General features: G+C 52.3%; 1 protein-coding gene across 1 annotated transcript in view; it reads left to right on the top strand.

The window, feature by feature from the left end:
- Fam20c (FAM20C golgi associated secretory pathway kinase) overlaps positions 1 to 19,203 on the top strand; it is a 54,879-nt gene extending 35,676 nt beyond the window's left edge. The window contains exons 4-10 of the mRNA XM_041649011.1: positions 2,359 to 2,451; positions 5,046 to 5,161; positions 14,712 to 14,892; positions 15,761 to 15,870; positions 16,004 to 16,085; positions 16,764 to 16,823; positions 17,946 to 19,203. Of these exons, the coding sequence (XP_041504945.1) occupies positions 2,359 to 2,451; positions 5,046 to 5,161; positions 14,712 to 14,892; positions 15,761 to 15,870; positions 16,004 to 16,085; positions 16,764 to 16,823; positions 17,946 to 18,195 (892 nt within the window). The 3' untranslated portion in view covers positions 18,196 to 19,203. The remainder of the gene's footprint in view (positions 1 to 2,358; positions 2,452 to 5,045; positions 5,162 to 14,711; positions 14,893 to 15,760; positions 15,871 to 16,003; positions 16,086 to 16,763; positions 16,824 to 17,945) is intronic.
- The last annotated feature ends 659 nt before the right edge of the window (positions 19,204 to 19,862 follow it).

Below are 19,862 nucleotides of genomic sequence, written 5' to 3'. Positions count from 1 at the left end.
TCTTTCCCAAGTCCCCCAACAGCCTGCACTGCCTGCCGGGTATCTGTGCGTCACACACATGTGCACGGTGTTAATACCCATGGAGCTCCTGTGTGTGTAGGTGACAGCATGCACGTGCGGGCATATGCGTGCCTGTCATGGGTGGTCAGAAGATAACCCTCGCAGCCCTGCATGGCCCCTCAGCAGCCATGGCCTGACTCAGCCCTTCCTGGTCCCACTGCAACTCCACTGAGACCCACACCAAGTGTCCAGTGGATATCCATGCTGCAAGTTTATCAGTCCGTCAGCACCCTCCCATCTAGGGGCCCTGGGGGCATAGCTCAGTCACTAAAGGGCTTGCTGTGCAAGCAGCGGGGGGCCTTGCTTGGTTCCCCACACCAACGTAAAATGCAGGACATATGGATGCCAATGCAAGACATCAAGTGTGCATTTGTAACCTCAGCATAGGGAGGCTGAGACAGGCGGATTCCTGGGGCTTTCTGGCCAGCCAGCCTGGCCTAACTTGTCTAGGCCAATGAGAGAGAGAGACCTGGAAAAAAAGTCAAACCGATGGTCAGCTCCTGAGAAACAACACCCAGGGTTGTCCTCTTTTGATGTGCACACACATGTGAGGGTGTGAGGCTACTGCTATTTTCAGTCATCAACCTGCAACGTGTGTGTCCATAGTGTCACACTGCCCCCCACACACACCTACACACCCACTCAGCTTTGCACATTGACTTCTGTAAGGTTGAGAAGGGGATGCGGTTATTGATCAAGTCTTGTTCAGGGAACTATCTTGTTGGCCCCTACCTGCTACCTGAAGCCCACCCTAGGCTGCAGCAAGCCTTAAACACACCTTGTATATAAATCTCATCCCTCACCAGTGTGTAGGACGGTAGCCCCAAGTCCTCATTTGTACACCTGGAAAAGAAAATAGCATAACTGTTGAAAGATCTGTCCTGGGAGGCGAGCCTTCAGGCTGTGTTCTCATCTGTCTGGCCTGGGGTGGATGTGGGGGTGGGGGAAGGATTACTTCAGACAGGACACTGGGCATTGACAGGCTAACAGTTCCACATCGTTAAGGTCAAATTGCATCAGCGGGAAGACCTTTGGTTCTTGTGGAATGCCACTAACCTTTCAAAGCCACCTAGCTTTGTGTCTTTGGCTGGCAAGGAGACAGGGAGGGTCAAGTGCCAACCTCTGAGGACTGGTGCTGGTGCCCAGAGAGGATGACTAAGTCAGTGACGTGTGTGTGTGTGTGTGTGTGTGGTGTGTATGTGTGTGTGTGTGTACATGCATGTACATGTACACACACACACACAGCACACCCGGCATGGGGCTAAGACCCAAACTGACTGACCAGTGACATGCCTTTGGGTCCAGGGTGGGTACATGGAAGTCCCTGGCCAGCACCAACTGGCCTTTAGACTTCCTGACTTAAGAAGGGCCCTATGGGGATCTAAGGGTTCCCCTGCCCATCCAGCAAACTCCCTGCTCATCTCAGCTGGTCTCCTGCAGTTCTGAGAGCTCAGAATTACCCTAAGAGTCAAGACCTCATGCACTTTTATACCTGAAGTTCCTTGGCTTGAGAGACTTGCTCCAAGGGTTCTGAAGATGCTACAGAGAGCTTTCGTGTGGCTGTGGCTATGAGCGACACCAGACCATCTACCTGAGAGCTACACACAGGCAATACACCCTTTCAAACATTTTGGGTACTCTGACCACGGATAAAGGCCTGAGTGTGGTCCAAGTTCAACCTCACATTGCTCGTGATCAGTGTGCCTGGCCTAAAACTCGCACAGACCCGCCTGCCTCTGCCTCCTGGGTGCTGGGGTTAAAAGCATGTGCCACCACAACTGACCCAACTTCGTTTTTATCCCTCACTGGCTGGTAACTCACCAAGTAGCTAGGCTGGCTAGCCAGTGAGCCCCAGGGATCCCCCTGTCTGCCTCCCCAGAACTGACTTTTTAAATGCGGGGCCTGATGATCAAACTCAGGTCCTCATGAATCCAAAGCCTGTGCTTTAGTCATTGAGCCTCTCCCGGCTGCCTATAATTTATTTCTTAAAGAAACATATGATTATTTATCAGGGGAGTGGGGTAGGCAGTATATGTGCCATAGAACGTGTGGAGGTCAGAGGACAAATTTTAGGCATTGGTTTCCTCCTATCTTGTTGGTCCTGGTTGTTGAATTCAGATCTTCAGCGTTGGCAGCAAGTACCTTTTCCAGTGAGCCACTGAGCCACCTCACTGGCCCTTTTATTTAACCCTTGATGATGAGGTTCTGACAGCTGGTACACATCTCTACCCACACCTCAGTTGGTCCCCTCCATCCAGAGCGCCTCTCTGTGACAGACCCTTTATCTCTGTTCTACAGACAGACGAGAGAGCAGGAGACGCCGCCTGACTTTTTTTATTTCTCTGACTATGAGAGGCACAATGCGGAGATCGCTGCTTTCCACCTTGACAGGTGAGTGTTGTTGTTTTTGGGGGGTTGTTTTTTGTTTTGTTTTTGTTTTTGTTTTACTCTTTGGGTGTCCGCCATCCTGTTCCAAAATAAATACGTGAAGACTTTCTTGTTTGTGAATGCCCAACCTTAGCTTGGCTTGTTCCCAGCCAGCTTTTCTTAAATTATCCTGTCTACCTTTTGCCTCTGGGCTTTTTTTACCTTTCTCTAATCTATATTCCTTTCTTTCCTTCTAACTCCATGGCTGACCTCTGGCATCTCCTCTCTTTCTCCTTTCCTCACTCTTTCCTCTTCTGTTTATTCTCTCTGCCTGGCAGCCCGCCTGTTTCTCTCTCCTGCCTAGTTACTGGCCATTCAGCTTTTTATCAAGTGTTTTAGACAGGCAGAGTAACACAGCTTTACAAATGCAACATAAAAGAATGCAACACATCTTTGCATCATTAAACAAATGTTCCACAGCATAAACAAATGCAACACGTTATTTTTATTTTTATTTTATTTTATTTATTTTTTGGTTTTTTGAGACAGGATTTCTCTGTGGCTTTGGAGCCTGTCCTAGAACTAGCTCTGTAGACCAGGCTGGCCTCAGACTCCCAGAGATCTGCCTGTCTCTGCCTCCCAAGTGCTGGGATGAAAGGCATGCACCACCTCCGCCCGGTTCCGCCCAGTGTAACACTTCTTAAACTAATATTCCACAACAGGTGAGTCCCCTCCCTTCACACCACCAAGAACCATCCAGACCCAGGTTCATCTGTGTACCCATGCTTATCACTTACAGAGAGGCCTGGCCTTAGGGATCCATGCAACCACCATCGTTATCCCCACAACGGCTCCATGCTAAACCATCACAGGTCCATCAGAGTGTGGGGACGTGGGGGTACACACAGGGGTGTGCAGGCTTGCACTGGAGGACCTCAGGTATCATTCAGTCAGAATCATTCGCTGGCCTGGATCACCCCACATAGACTAGGCTGGTAGCTGTCCGGCTAGTGAACCCCAAGAATCTGTCTGTCCCAGTCCCTCGGTGCTGCGATTACCAGCGTGTGCCACCATACTTGATTGCTAGATAAGGAACTCAGGCTACGTTGTCTCCCCAGCCTCACGTACTAATCCTGGACACCAGAAAGTGAGGCTACAGGAGAGCCAGCCACTCGTACCCTTAACCAGAGCCAGCCTGCCCTTGTGACATTTATGATCCTGGTGGGCCCCAACCCCCTTGCACCCAGCAAGGAGCAGCAGGAGCAGATGGCAGATACTTTGGGAATAAAGGGGAAAGGAATGAGGGCAGAGAGAAGTTCTGAGCATTGTGGGTTTTAACAGATCACCTTGGAGGAACTGGTGTTTCAGGGACAACAGGTGGGACGTTCTGTCCCCTGTCCCTTAAGGGACAGCCCTGACCCAGCAGAATGTGGGTCACTATAGACTCCAGGTGGCCCTGCCTGTGCCCTGAGGAGCTCTTCATGCGCCTGACCTTGGGGTCTTCTCTGAGGGGGCACAGAGGTACCCCTGTCCAGGCAATAGCAGAGGGATAAGACTCTGCATTCAGTCCTCAAGACCCTCCAGACTGCACCACTGCCATGGCTAGACACAGGTCTTAGCTCACTGTCATGGGGCTGGCTAGACTACAGAGACCAGGCGCTGTCTCAGACCCTCGAGCCAGAATCTGCTTTCTCACTGGGAGACTGGTGTAGATTGCAGACGTTACCTGGGAACTAGAAATCCCCAGACGTTTAAGCGTCCTGAACCCATGACTCTATACCATGAGGTTACTCAGGTTACCACCTTATAAGCCAGCCACGGGGCTGGAGAGACGACTCTGTCAGTAACGCGCTTGCACATGGAGTCTATCCTCAGAACCATTTGAAAAGAGGGCATGGCGGTAACACTTTTGCTGTTCTAGGACTGGGGAAGTAGAGATAGGAGGATAACCTATCTGGAGCTTGATAACCAGTCAGTTTAACTCAATCAGTGAGTTCCAGGCTGCTGAGTGACCTTGTCTCAAGAACAAGGTTGGCGGGCGCCTGAGGACTGAACTCAAGGTGACCTTATGCGTTGCACCCACACGTATGAACCCACACACATGTGTGCCCACACATGAAGACGGAACCATGATGCTTGAGGTGGCATGATGCTGGCTGCAGCTGTCCTGTGAAGCCCTGGGGCCCCTCATCATGGGAATGTAGGCTGTCCTGCCCCTTCTGTCCACCTGTCCACGGAGGACAACTCATCTCTACATCCTGTGTCAGCAGGAAAAAGCTAGCTAGCATCGGGCATCTCCATTTAATTAAGCAAGCGGCAATGTATGCCGAAAGAGCCCCATTAAGAGTGGGTAATTCAATTTAATTCCCTTTTAAATTTAGCCCTGGAATGAGGGCACATTGTAGTTATCAGGCTGGGCCAGAGTCAATGAATGAGACATAGAGGCTTCAATCCCTATAGAGTGCACATCTTCTTGGCATGACGGTTCTGGGCTGTGCTGAGCCCGAGGGCCTCGTGTGGCAGATGGCTAGAGAGTGAGGGTAGAGCATCTGGCCTCTGTGGACAGTGAGAATCAGCCCCGGGAGTAAAGACTCCTTTCCCCCACCTTCTCCCATCAGGATCCTGGACTTCCGCAGAGTCCCTCCTGTGGCTGGCAGGATGATCAACATGACCAAGGAGATCCGGGATGTCACACGGGACAAGAAGCTGTGGAGAACCTTCTTTGTGTCTCCAGGTAACCTTGCTGAGGACGGGGTGGAGTGGAGGACTAACGCAGCTTAGGTCACGTGCTGGCCTTGGTCAACTCTAAGAAGATTAGGGATTAGGTTACTCTTCCTGTGGCTCAGATAAAATGTCCAGACAAAAGTGCCCTAAGGAAGGAAGGATTTATGTGACTCACAGTTCCAGGGTCCAGACCATCATGGCAGGGAAGGCGTGGCGTCAGGAGCGTGAGGCAGCTGCTCGCGTGGCATCCACAGTCAGGAAGCAGAGAGAGATGGATGCTGGTGCTCAGCTCACTTTCTCCTTCTTATTCAGTTCGGGATCTCAGCCCATGGGTTAGTGTTGTGCACGTTGAGAATGTGTCTTTTCACCTCATTTAACCTAATCTAGAAACTTCTTTATAGGCATGCCCAAAGGTGTGTCTCCTAGGCAATTCTAGAACCTGTCACATTGACGGTCAATATTAACCATCATAGAGAGCATAGGATTCATCTGTGTAGCGGCTTTGTCACTTAGGGTAGTCATACAGCCTCCAGTGGGTGACATGTATATGTACCAATCTGCAGACATATGGTCTCTTAGTGACACCTTCCTGTGCTCATACAGAGGAGTTTCCATTGTGGTCCAACTGTGCATCTAAGTTGATTGATTGATTGATTGATTGATTGATTGGGTTCTTTGTTGTTGCTGCTGCTGTTAGGGTTTGATTTGGGTTTGGGGAGATGGGCTGACCTGGAACTCATGTATACCAGGCTGGCCCCCAACAATCCATTTTCCTGCGTCAGGATCCTAAGTACTGGGATTATAGATGTGGGCCACCATACCTGGCTGTTGTTTTGTTTCTCCTTGAACTCATGGTCCTCCAACCTCGGCCACCAAAATGCATGATGACAGGTCTGTGCCACCATAGCTGGCCTGCTGTATATTTTTAAAACTCTCATCTCTCTTGAAAGCCTCTGGTAGCCTGGTCAGCAGAGCCCTGTTCTCCCTAACCTTTCTAGATCAGAAAACAGGCAGAGGGACTGTCACCTGGAGATGTGTCAAGCAGCCTTTCTCTGCAGATGTAACAGCTGGCCACAGATCTCTGGTGCACTGAAGGTCACCCCTGGACACCCTGCATGCCAGGGAGACGTGTGTGGCTGGGGGTTCACACTGACTAGACTTCAGACTTCACACTGTGAACCCCACGCATGCACAGAAACTAAGTCATGTTGTGCTTATCTCTGCATGGATGTTCTAACCCTGCTTTCTGGGTTTCCCTGTGGTCCAGGCCTGTGACAAGCTGCTTATCTCAGGTCTCTCTGCAATGCCCCTTCCACCTACTGTGTTCTTATTTGTTGTTATTGTTTTTTATTTGGGGGTAGAGTGTGGCATGTGTGTGTTTGTGTGTGTATAGTGTGTGAGGGATGTATAGTGTGTGTGTGGCATGCATAGCATTTGTATGTAGTGTATTTGTGGTATTTATGTGTGTGGTGTATTATGCTGTGTGTGTGGTGTATGTGATATGTGTGTGTTTGTGTGTGTATATATGTATGGGGTGTGTGTATAGTATGTGTGTAGTGTATGTGTGTGTATGGAGTGTATGTATAGTGTGTGTATGGTGTGTGTGTGGTGTGTATGATGTGTGTATGTGTGGTGTATGTGTATGGGGTGTACATCTAGTGTGTGTATGGTGTGTGTGTGTGGTGTGTGTGATGTATGTGTATGGGGTGTACTGTAGTGTGTGTGTGATGTTTATGGTGTGTGTGCGTGTGCATGTGTGTAGTGTGTATGATGTGTGTTGCATGCGTGTGTGTGTGTGTGTGTGTTCGAGTTGACCTCAAAGGAATGACCTTAGTACACTACTCAGTCTGTCTCCGCTCTCACTGAGCCAGGGTTTCTTTCTGGCCCAAATTCTCACCAATCCTTACCATTCTAGCTCTCCAGTTGTCTTTGCCTCCCGAGTAATAATGCTACAAGTGACCTTCATCCCAATCCAGCATCTTCTAGGGCTCAGAACCCCAGGCCTCATGTTTGGCAGTAAACAGCTTATCCACTGAGCCATGTCCTCGGGCCCTGTTGTGTTACTGAGATGGGGTCTCATGTGGCCCAGACTAGCCCAGAACTCTCTAGGTAGCAAAGGATGACTTGAATCTGGAGCTTCTTGCCGTCATCTCCCAAGTGCAGGCCTGCCAGGTGTGTGAGGCAGCACCTGTTGTTTGTTTGTTTATTTGTTTGTTTGTTCTATATGGTGCTGATAATGGAAACTGGGGCTTCATTCGTGCTAGCCAAGCCCTCTGCCAGCTAAGCTACATCCCAGCCTGTTCTGTCCTATATATCCTGTACGATACATTCTGAAGATGCCAGAGGTCCCATAGCCATCCTGCAAAGCAGACTGAAGTGACGAGGTGGGGGTGGGGGTGCAGAGCTGCTGCCCGCACTCCCCTGATAGTGCGGGCAGGAATTCCACCATGCCTCACACCCCTGCAGTTCCCGCAGATCATCCAATTAAGGCCGTCATTAGCTTTATCTGCAGTCTTGGAGTCGCACAAAAGCCGACCTAAAAGCTCTGGCTTGTCGTCTCCGCAGATCAGCTCTTGCGGCTCTTTTCTGAGCTACATTCATAAATGTGTCAGAATCGAGGCCGTGAACCCACGCCTCGCTGAAGCTCTGCTTCCACCAACCACCATCTCAGATCCCATTGATAAGAGGAAATAGGGGAGCTGGCTAAGAATGCTTACTGCATAAGTATGAGGGTATGAGTTCACATGTCCCCCCCCACAGCACCCATATAAAGGCGGGGCATGGACCCTCACATGCATGTAACCTCAGTATGAGAAATGGAGACAGGAAGGTCACTGGGATTCCCATTACAGTGAGAAACACCCAATGTCCGTCTGTGGCCTACACACACACACACACACACACACACGGAAGGAGGGAGACTTCCTTGAATAAGTGGAGACACACATTCATCTTCCCTTGGTCCCTGGACAATTCTAGGTGGAGAGTCTCTGGGGGCTAGCGGTGCTAAAAGTAAATCACTCATAGTTCCTTGGGCCCACGAGACAGCCTGCGCTGTAGATAGGAACTTTCTCTGAAAGGGCTGAAACCCACCTCAGACTGGGGCCGCTGAGTTTCTGCTGAGATTCCCACCTTGCCCGCTGCCTGCCTCCGCTGAAGGGACTGGCCCTGGTGACCACTCACTTCTGCAGCCCCAGATCTTAGCATCTAGCCTTCCACTGCCCACAGGAACTGACCACCATACCCCCGGCTCTGCACACCTTTCAGGCACCTGGGCTGATCTGAAGCCTGACTTGTGCCAGAAGGCCTCACTGCTTCTTGTCCTTTGCTGCACCGTGTAATCCAGTTTGTATGTGCACTCAATCACAATTGTGTGCACTCCTTCACGGTTGTGTGCACTCAATCACAGTTGTATACACTCATTTTTATGTGTATGTGGGTACTCATTCATATAGGTGTGTGCACTCATGTTTGTATGTGCTCATTTATGTGTGTGTGTACTCATTCATGTTTGTGTGCACTCATTCATGTTTGAATATACTCATTTGTGTGTGTTTGTGTGTGCTCATTCATGTTTGTATGAACTTGTTCAGATAGGTATCCTACCTCAGGTTTTAAGTCCACCCTGTTTTTTTGAAACCGGGTCTCTCACTGGGACCTGGGGCTCACCGATTACATTAGGCTGGCTGGCCAGTGAGCCCCAGGGGTCCTCTTGTCCCCACTACCCCAGCACTGTGATGACAAGCACATGCAACAACATTCAGCTTTTTAAATGTGGCTTCTGGGGATGGGCTCAGGTACCCATGCTTGTGTGCCAAGACCCTTACTGACTGAGTCGTCTCCCCAGGCCTGACTGCGGCTTTAATTGTGCTTTTCGCCCTGTTCTTGGAGGTGGCACTGTTTAGCAGTGGCTGACCCACAGCCGTTCAAGCCCCAGCACTCTGCTTTTTCCCCTCAGACCTCCATCCTGAGCTCTCAAGGGAGGACAGGAAATAAAGATAATCCTGGTCAGGTCAGGCAGGGGTCTAAATGCCAGTCGCTCAGTCGCTTCTGAGAACACGCCCTTCTGAGGCCAGGCAGGCTGGGTAACGTCACTCACCTAGGCCGCTCACTTGGCACAGCTGCTGGCTCAGCATCCGGGCTGGTGGCAGGGGTCATCCCCTGCTGCAGCTGTGAGCCCAGGTGACACAGCCCCCAGAGCTCTCAGACAGCATGTGGATAGTAGGGCATGGGACGGCCACAGCTGGGGACACAGAGGGACTGAACTCTACCTCCTGACAACTGGTGCCCATCTCTCTGCCCAGGTAGGGAGGGTCCAGGTGCCAGAGCAACAGTTCTCGGCACATCTGTTACCTTCTCCTGCTTCCCCGGATGGGTCTGTGATGGAGGTGTCACCTTTTATGTATTCGTGTGCTTGTCTGTAGGTATGTGAGTGCGTGTGGGAGGTGTTTGCACATGTTGCTTACGCATCTGCAGGCAGAAGCCAACCTCGGCTACCATTCCTCAGGGACCTTTAACCTTGTTCTGAATCCAGGGTCTGTCTTTCCTGGGCCTGGAGCTCACTGAGTAGGCCCAGGGAGCCTTCTGTCTCTATTACCCAGTGCTGGAGCAAGTGTGCACCAAACATACCCAGATTGTTTGCTTGCTTTCTTTCTTTCTTTCTTTCTTTCTTTCTTTCTTTCTTTTTTAACATGGGTTTAGAGAATGGGGCTTAGATCTTCATGTTTTCCAGTAACTGCTGCCTGCCTGGCCCTCTGTGTAGTATTAAAGATGCCGTTTACCAAGCTGGATGTTCTAATACAGACATCTGTGAATTCCCTCTACCACCAGGACAGCACCCTCAGCCTCCTGCCCCTTGCCAGACCATGCTGCCGTCTGTCCCAGCTGGGTCCCTGTGCTCTCTCTGCTTTAGCTGGCTCTGTGACTTGGCACTGTGAGCTCAAGATGTGAGATCATGTCACCTCAAATGTCAAAATTCATAACAGTCTCCGTGGAGCTGGTTTGCCACCTCCAGTTTGGCTCTTCACCTGCTGGTGTCATTGGGTGGATCCAGTTGAGGAAATCACCCAACATGAATTGGAGGAACGGGGGCTTCAGGAGAAGGCAGAAGCGGCAAGTTAGGAATTTACTAAACTGTTTTCTGTGGCCCAAGGGCCCCAGCAGCCCCTCCGAATGATGGTAGACAGCTCACAAGGGTATGTGGGGTCCAAGTGCAGTCATGGGTGAGGGCTTCTGAGGTAGGAGCCCACCGAGGTCACCTGCCACAGGGCCCAGTATCCTGTGGGCTTAGTCGTTTAGAATAGTGCAGGGTTCTGGACTTCGTTTGTTTTTCGTTGTGTTTGGCACACGAACACGCACAAGTAGGTGTATGCAGAGCCCATTGGTCAGCATGAGGTGTCTCCTTCAATCTCTCTCCACCTCGCGCTTTGAGACAGGAACCTGGCACTTACAGGTTAACCGAGGCTGACTGGTCAGTGAGCTGAAGGGATCCAACCATTTTCACCGTCTCTAAAGCTGACATCACAGGTGTGAGCCTCAGTGCCCTCCTGTTTGTTTGGGTTTTTTTTCTAGGCAAGGTTTCTCTGTATAGTCTTGACTGTCCTGGAACTCACTCTGTAGACCAGGCTGGCCTTGAACTCACAGACAGCTACCAGTCTCTGTCTCCCGAGTGCAGGGATTAAAAGGCTTGAGCTACCACACCTGGCTTACAGTGCTCATTTTTTTTTTTTAATGTGGGTTCTGAGAATCTCGCTCAGGTCCTCATTCAGCAAGCTCTTTCCAGCTGAGCTCTTCCTGGGGCCCTGTTAGCTTTTAATAAACAAAAGACTGAACTAAATACTCATCTGAGCAGACGAGATGCATCTTTGTTGGTATGGAGCTCCTTCCCGTCCTCAGCAGGGGACCTTAGCTGATGGCCCTGCATGCAGGTCCCACACTGGGTCTACTGGTGAGCCCCAGCTGTTACATGTCTCCTCCCTACATGCCCCTGCAGGTGCTGCTCTGATCAGCTGGCCCACAGCTCCCAGTTTGCAACTCACAGGGAGGCTTGCCAGTCAGTTGCAAGTTGTTGGTTGTCCCCCCTCCCCCCACCGCATGAACCCCAAGAATCTTCCCTGGCTGTCAGGGGCCCCCTAAGGTGGTTCATCCGGCCTGAATGCTTCACTCTTAACATTCTGCAGAGCTGGGTGTCACCGGCCACTCTAAAACACAGCCACCTCCACCTAACTGTCCCTGCCAGACCGCATTCTGCCCCATCAGCCAGATTTCTTCTGAGAACGTTCCAGATGTCTGGTTTCCTCTGAAGCACAGGCAGGGTCTTGGAGGCAGCTTTGATCTTCCTTTAGAAAAGCCAGGTCTGTTTGGGTTTGCTGTTTCTGCTTTGCTTGCGCTTCTGGATCCTTCCGCTGCCAAAATTGCCATTGCTGCGGCTGAGAGCTAAGTACAGCGGGAAAGTCTTTGATCACGGCAGACAGACACCCTTATACTTTGGAGCAGCTCTGTTCTGGGTCAGTCAGGAGGTGCGTGCCCCTCCCTTCCAGGTGGGGCAGGCCTCAGAGGGGCCTTGGGTAAACTCAAGCCGGGAGCCTGTGAAAGCTCTATCCTGGGTGTGGGGTAGCTCCTGGGGGTTCAGGGAGGGCAGTTGAGGGCCCCAGCATCACACAGCTGAGAGGCGCGGCTGGGCCTCTGAAGCCCCCAGCTCTAAGGAACACATTTCTTTGCTGTCTCTGTTTCTCCTGACACGTCTCGTACACCCTGGCCATCTGTGCCTACGCCGTTGGTTTCTGCAGGTCATCCCTGCCTCTGTGACACCAGGTTGTAGCAAGCAGAAGCAGGTTTCCTTTCTTCTTTCAACATGATAGGCTCGGAGCCCAGCTTAGGTAGGGCCGGCGGGCTAACAGAGGCATCCAATTTCATGGTTCTGGCCAACAAGAAACGGGATAGAACTTTCTCTCCTGGAGACCGGTCTTTTGCCTGCCTTCCACTGCTTCTCTGCCCTAGGCTGGGGTGGGGGTGGCTCAGTTGTGGGCAGCTGGCTGAACTGCATCAGCACCTGGAGCTGCAGTAGGCTGGCCTCCTTTTGATCCTTTCCACCTTAATTAGCAGCACTGACTAGGGAGGGGTGATGAGCCCAAGAAGGGAAGGGGAGAGGAGAGGCAGTGAGCCTGACCAGCCAGGACTTGCGTGCCCACGGGTGTGTCAGGAATCATAGATAACACATGCCCCCCTCCTATCCCCACCCCTTCCAGACCTGGTCCTGGCAGTTCTCCAGCCTCCATCCCGACTGATGGCAGTATGGCCTAGGTGGCTTTGCAGAGTCAGTTTTATGGGTTGTCCCCCCAACCCCGCACGTGTGCATGCACGTGTGTGTGTGTCTTAGTTCGGTTCTTATTGCTGTGAAGAAACACCATGACTACGGCAATTATTATAGAGAAAACATTTAGTTAGGGTGACTCACTTACAGTTTCAAAGATTCAGTCCATTATGATCATGAAGGGGGAAGCACGGCAGCGTGCAGGCAGACGTGGTGCTGGAGCTGGGAGTGCTACGCCTTACAGATAACAGGAAGTTCACTGACTGTCACATGGAGGGAAGCTTGAGAAAAAGACCTCAAAGCCCACCCCCACAGTGACACACTTCCTACAGAAGGTGTGCCCTCCAGTCTCCAGGTGTGGATTAAAGGCACGTGCCCTACAGTCACCTCCAACAAAGCCACACTTCTTCCAGCAAGACCACGCCTCCTAATAGTGCCACTCCCTCTGAACTTATGGGGGCCACAGACATTCAGACTACCACAGTGTGTGCTCCAGAAGTTGACATCAGGTGTCTTCCTCCATGTCTAGCTACCCACGTCTCTCATGGAACCTGGAGCTCCCTGATGGAGCTAGACGGTCTGCCCAGCAATCTCCGGAGATCTCCCTGTCTGAACATCCCCAGCACTGAGGTTCCAAGCATCCGCAGTCGTCAGGGAGGTGGCTGAGTTGGTCAGTTGCTTACCTAGCACAGACGAAGCCCTGAGTTCCTTCCCCTGCACCACATAGACCAGGTGTAGAGAAGCAAACTGGCAGCCTAGCACTTTGGAACCGGAAGCAGGAGGAGCAGAAGTTCAAGGTCAGAGGCTGGGGAGAGAGCTCAGTCTAAAGCACTTGCCTTGCAAGCCCAAGTATCCAGCTCAACTCCCAGACTCCATGCTTAAAATAAATAATAATAATAAATAGATATAAATAAATTCTAACTGTGGGGTCACACTTGCAATACCAATTCTAAGGACGTGGAGACAGGGGGCTTCCCTGGTACTTGCTGGCCAGTCAGCCTAGCCTGCTTGGCGGTCAGCCTAGCCTGCTTGGCAAGTATCAGGTGAAGGAGAGACCCCCATCGCCCAAACAAGGTGGACAGTGTTCTGAGAAATGGCGTCTGAGGTTGTGTTCTGAGATCCCCGCACACGTGTGTATACATACATGCATGTGCCCACACGTACAAGTCCAAGTTCCTCTGTTCCATGGTAAATTCAAGGCCAGCCTGGGCTACATGAAGCCCTGTCTCAAAAGCAGAAAAAGAAAGCCAACAGTTTCCTTTCTCTGGTGTTGGCTGATGGTGTCTGGGCAGCTTCTTTCCTGTGTGAGCCACACAGGCTTGAGAATGGGAATGTTTCCATATGCCTCGCATGCTGGGAACCCCAGCTGGAGCAGCTGGGTCAGAGCCGATCGCACGTGAACCCCTCTGACAGCCACTAGGCTGACTTCCAAGCGTCTTCATCATTTGATGACCCTGCTGGGATCCCAGGGCTCTTTACCTCCTTCACACATGTCACCATATGGCCCTTTGGTCACAACCATCCAAGAGGTTCTCACTGTGGGTTTGGTGTGAGTCTCCCAGACGAAGGAGCTAACTGGATGTCTTCCCATGAGCTTTTTGACTGTGTGTGTGTGTGCGTGTGTGTGTGTGTTGTGCATGTTCATCTTTGGGAGCCTTCTTCAAGCTCCTTCTTTTTATTTTCCTTCACCTTTACCTAGAACTCACCAAGCAGGCCAGGTTGGCTGGCAGAGAGGCACAGGGTCTTCCCGTTTTGCCTCTCCATCTCTGGGATCATGAGCATACGCTATCGTCCCCGGGTTTTTACATGAGTGCTAGGGCTAGAACTCAGGTCCTCCTGGTTGTAGCAGCCTTTACACTGATTTCTGCCTATCCGGACTCCATTTGTCTGTCTTTGGAACCTGACCTGCTCATGTCTTTGCCTGAGTAAGTGGTTCCTTTCATGGCTAGGCTGTATGTGTTCTTTGCAGGTAAATAACTAAAGTTCTCTCCCTCGGGTGTCTGATTGGCATTTTCTCTACTCTCAGGAGCCTGGATGGACCTGAGGGGATTGGCGTGTGAGCTCTGGCAAGGGTCTGACTTTGATTCCCTGTGGCTGCTCTGAGGGTGTTCCGGGGTATGGGATCTGGGGGCGATGGCAGCCACTGGGTGACGAGTCCTGGCTGTGAGGACAAAGGTGCCTCTGGAGCAGCACTGTGGGTGCTTCTAGGAGTGGTGGCCACTGACTGACTGAATCTCCCCTTCTTCAGCCAATAACATCTGCTTCTATGGGGAATGTTCCTACTACTGTTCCACGGAGCATGCCCTGTGCGGGAGGCCCGACCAGATCGAAGGCTCCCTGGCGGCCTTTCTGCCTGACCTGTCGCTGGCCAAGAGGAAGACGTGGCGGAACCCCTGGCGTCGTTCCTACCACAAGCGAAAGAAGGCCGAGTGAGTCAGGCACCCTTGGGACTTAATGGGCCGGCTTCGGCCCACTGCACAGCCAAGGACACAGGGCCTGGAGGGGAGAATCAGTAGCTCAGGTTCAACAGCAGCAGCAAGGGTAGTGCGAAGGCAGCTCCGCTTGTGCCTCTGTGAGAGTAGCAGCCGTGTGTCTTGGTTACTCGTCGCTGACAAAGATGGTTTTGGCCCCCAGTTTGAGGGAGCAGTACGTCATCATGAGGGAGGCATGGTGGCAGAAGCCCGAGGTAGCTGGTCACCTTCAGGAAGCAGAGAGAGACGAGGATGTGGATGCTGAGCTCGCTTTCTCTGTTTTATTCAGCCTAGGACCCCAGCCTAGGGAATGGTGCTGCCCACACACACTCAGAGTGGGTCTTTGCTTCAGTTAAAACTTTCTGGAAACACCCTCACAGACACACCCAGAGGTACACGTGTTTCCATGGGGATGCTAAATGCAGTCAAATTGATCTATTAACCACACAGAGCTAGGAGAGGTGCTGACTTGCCACTGGGGTCTCTCAAAACACAACCTCCCCCACCCCACCCTACCCTCTGCCTGCCAGGTACTAATAAAAAGCATGACATCAGCTGACAGTGCCTTAGCCCTGGTCCCAGCTAGGGCGGGAAGGATGACTTCATCATCTCCCAGACTCCTGTTAATTCAGCCCCATAGCCTGTCCCAAGATGTGTCCCTGCAAACACTCCATCCCCACTGTGAACCCTCCTTACAACGTGTGAACCTACTGACCCAGGCTCTGCCGAGCCGGGAGGTGCCGAGCATCTGGCCTGGACCTCCCTCTTCACTCAGAAGAGAGACCCTCAACCTTGGTCTCATTATGCCCCCCTCTTCCCTCCACAGATGGGAAGTGGACCCCGATTACTGTGAGGAGGTGAAGCAGACGCCACCCTACGACAGTGGCCACCGAATCCTGGACATCATGGACATGACTGTCTTTGATTTCCTCATGGGTACGTCCTGCAGGGCACGCTGGGTGCCAGGAACATCTAGACACCTTTGACTGGTGTTAGGGTCACCACTTGGTGACCCACAGCTCAGGAGGAGCAGAGGCCTCTGAGCAGTTGTACGTGCTTGTCCCTGCAGGAAACATGGACCGACATCACTACGAGACCTTTGAGAAGTTCGGGAATGAGACCTTCATCATACACTTGGATAATGGACGCGGGTGGGTCTTCTGTGCCCTTAAAGACCCTGGGAAGCCAGCCATCCCTCGTCCATGGGAAACCAACCTAGCCTGAGAAGTAGTCTCTGGGGCAGGGGAATCGCCTGAAAGGCCGGGTCTAGGACACATCAGGGTGTGCATTGGCAAGGAAAACTCCCACGGGGTGCCAGATTCGTGGTAGTGACCATATGAGTACTTCCTTTTTTTTTTTTTGGTTTTTCAAGACAGGGTTTCTCTGTGGCTTTGGAGCCTGTCCTGGAACTAGCTCTTGTAGACCAGCCTGGTCTCGAACTCACAGAGATCCGCCTGCCTCTGCCTCCCGAGTGCTGGGATTAAAGGCGTGCGCCACCACCGCCCGGCCATATGAGTACTTCCTATCACTCCTTGGGGAAACTGAGGCCAGAGAGCCTGTGACTTGACAAGAAGGGCCAATAAGCAGTCAGTTCTGCCTGGGAGAGGCCATTACCCTCTGCTTAACAAGGTATACTACTAGCCCCAGTTATAAAAACAAAGCAAAAACAATATTGCCAGTGCAGGACATGGCCAGGGTCAGCCTTGACATTGATGATCCTCAGGAGGTTGCCATGGTACTGAGAGGTGGGACCCTGCAGGGCTGGGCCTCTGTGCCCTGCCTGGCTTTCCAGCTCCTAGGGCTCTGATCGCGCTACCCTCTTCCCACAGGTTTGGGAAATACTCACACGATGAGCTCTCCATTCTAGCGCCTCTTCATCAGTGCTGCAGGTAGGAGCCCCTGCCTGGCCGGACCTCTTCCTGCTCAGCTGCCACCATCACTACCTGAGAGGCAGGGTCAGAACCTGCCCCCACCCATTGTAGCACCAGTGGGCAGGCATCCACAGACCGAGCCCATCCCACCTCACTGTTCATGACTCCTGCTGACCCCTCTCCCCTCAGCCTCATCTGGGTACTTCCCACCTATAAGGGTTCTCGCAAATGCAGACAAAGGGTTCTTCAGTCCTGCTCATTGCTGCTAAATTTACCCTGCCCACTTTGCACAGCCTCTCAAACACACACACACACACACACACACACACACACACACACACACACACACTGGTTGCTGGACATAGGCTCCCAGAGCAGATTACTTATATCCCTCGGAAGACACAGACTGTACCCGGTCAGGACCACTGTCCCGTTGAGGAGGGACAGTCTCCCTGGTGAGCAGTCAGCCCAGTCTTGGGTCTGTCTTCAGGATTTGGGGCACCTGTCCTGTCACTTGCCCCTCTGTACAGGACTGTATCAATGTCTAGAGCAGCAGGTCTCAACCAGTGGGTCACAACCCCATTGGATGTCAAACTACCTTTTCATGAGGGTCCTGAATATCAGATATTTACATTACAATTTGTAACAGTAGCAAAATTCTGTTATGAAATAGCAATGAAAATAATTGTATTGGGGGGGTCACCATAACGTGAGAAATTGTATTAAAGGGTCACAGCATTAGGGAGGTCGAGAACCACTGATCTAGAATGACCCATTTTCATATAAATTAGACCCATGAGGTCTGGGGTCTCAGGGCCCCTTGTCCCCCTGTCTATCTCCCTCTGTTCACCTCTCTGGCTCTGCCTGTGCCTCTCTACCTCAGTTACCCATGCCCCTACTTGTCTATGTCTCCATCTCGGTCTCTGAGCTCCATCTCTTTCTCTCTAAGGATCTCTGTCTCTCCGTGTCTCTGTCTTTTGTCTTCATGTCTCTATCTGTGTGTCTATCTATGTCTCTCTCTCCCCCTCTCTCTCTGTCTCTCTCTCCCTCCATCTCTATCTCTATCTCTCTCCAGATACCACCCCGCCAGAGCCCCCACCCTATTTCCTTCCCAGTGGTGACACCCCACTCTCCCCGCAGGATCCGGAGATCCACCTACCTGAGGCTGCAGCTGCTGGCTAAGGAGGAGCACAAGCTGAGCCTGCTGATGGCCGAGTCCCTGCAGCGTGACAAGGTGGCTCCTGTGCTTTACCAGCTGCACCTGGAGGCCCTGGACCGGCGGCTGCGCATAGTGCTGCAGGCCGTGCGAGACTGCGTGGAGAAGGACGGGTTGAGCAGTGTGGTGGAGGACGACCTAGCCACTGAGCACAGAGCCGCTACCGAGAGGTAGTGACCCCCACTGCCCTTGAGGAAGGAGCGCAGAGCCTAGCCACCTGTGAATTCAGTGAATTCAGATGGGCCGGGTCATTCCCTTCGGCTGACCTGCGGCAGGGAGCATGGGGTCTCCCTCGTGGCTCTGATAGGGATGTGTGGGCCTCTGGATCCAGCAGAGACCGGACAAAGCCCTCTGGACGTACAGGAGAGGAACCTTGACTCGCTGTTTTGTACTTAACAAAAGGCTCGCACTCCCGTCGATGGAGATCCACTCAGCAGATCAGAGATCACCTCTGGACCACTTTGAGGACCTCCGGTGATGCGACCACACTCTGGCCCTCAATGACATCCACTTTCTGCTCTCCCTTCCCGGGGCCTCCTCCTTCAGAGGCTGCAGAGCTCCAGGAAGGGGAGGCTCGGATGGACATCACGGCCTGTGCGTGGGCAGATGAGGGCCCAAGAATGGGGCTTTGGATACAAATGACCAGCTATCCACTTGTTCGCTGCTGCACAGTAGCCAGGCCTTACTCGTTGGCGGTGGACACTGCCTGCCTCGGATGAGCTCTGGACAGTGGGTGCCAAGGCACTATGCAGGGCTCATGGCCCCAGGGCAGCAGGCGAACCTTGGGACATTTTTGTGGAGTAGTTTGCAGTGAGGTTGACAGTGCAATAAAGGTACAGCAAGTGTGTGCCCTGACTCGATGGGGTGGGGCCTCACTCCTTGGTTCAGCTGCCCTCCTAGACATCCCGACAGTGTGGTCAAGCTCTGCCCTTACGGTGTCTGTGTGACGGGGTCTTCAGCCTGATAGGGCTATGAAGGGAGCTACCTGCCCAACTCCCAGTACATACGCAGGCTAGTCAAGGCCTATGCTCCAAAGGGGCAGGGAGAAGGAGGTGACATGAAGTCAGCTATTTCCATTTCCTGCCCCACTCCTGCAAAGCTTGGGGCTCTGAGCCACAGGAGGTCCCCCAAGGGTAGCATCCACACAGCCCTACATAGGGTCATGATACAACTGAGCAGGAGTCATAGAAGGGCTTACCCAGGGGCCCAGTGAGAGCTGAAAGCTATTGCAGTGTTGGCACCAGGGCTCAGATATGGTTTCTATTGCTGTGAAGAGACACCATGGCCACAGCAACTCTTATAAAGAAAAAACATTTCATTGAGGTGGTTGACATTTTCAGAGGTTCAGTCCATTATCATCATAGGGGGACATGGCAGCATGCAGGCAGACGTAGTGCCAGAGGAGCTGGAAGTGTTACATCTTGATCTGCAGGCAACAGGAAGTGAACTGAGACACTGAGTGTGGCTTGAGCATATAGGATACCTCCAATCCTGCCTCCACAATGACACACTTCTCTGCCAAGGCCACACCCATTCCAATTAACTCATAACCTCTAATAGTGCCACTCCCTTCGGGGGCCCTTTTCTTTCAAATCACAGACCCCACCCCTCCTCTGCTGGAAGCTAGTAAGCTGCTGCTGTGCTGGGCAGGGACTGGACCTCCTGCAGGAAGCAAGAGTCCAGGAGAGGACAGTGGCCAGGACCCTTTCTGGACCTGTGCACCACTCCTGAGTCACAAGAATGTCAAAAAACCTGCCTGCCCCTGTTCCAGGCATTCCCAGCTCTGTCATCTTGTGACCTGCTCACAAGTCACTCCCCGTGTGTGTGTGTGTGTGTGTGTG

This window comes from Microtus oregoni, unplaced genomic scaffold (assembly GCF_018167655.1).
Source record: "Microtus oregoni isolate MIOR12 unplaced genomic scaffold, Mior012 000003F_ref0000135, whole genome shotgun sequence".
NCBI classification, from domain to species: Eukaryota; Metazoa; Chordata; class Mammalia; order Rodentia; family Cricetidae; genus Microtus; species Microtus oregoni.
Note: the sequence above shows the minus strand (reverse complement) of the source record. Positions and strands in the feature narration are given on the sequence as shown.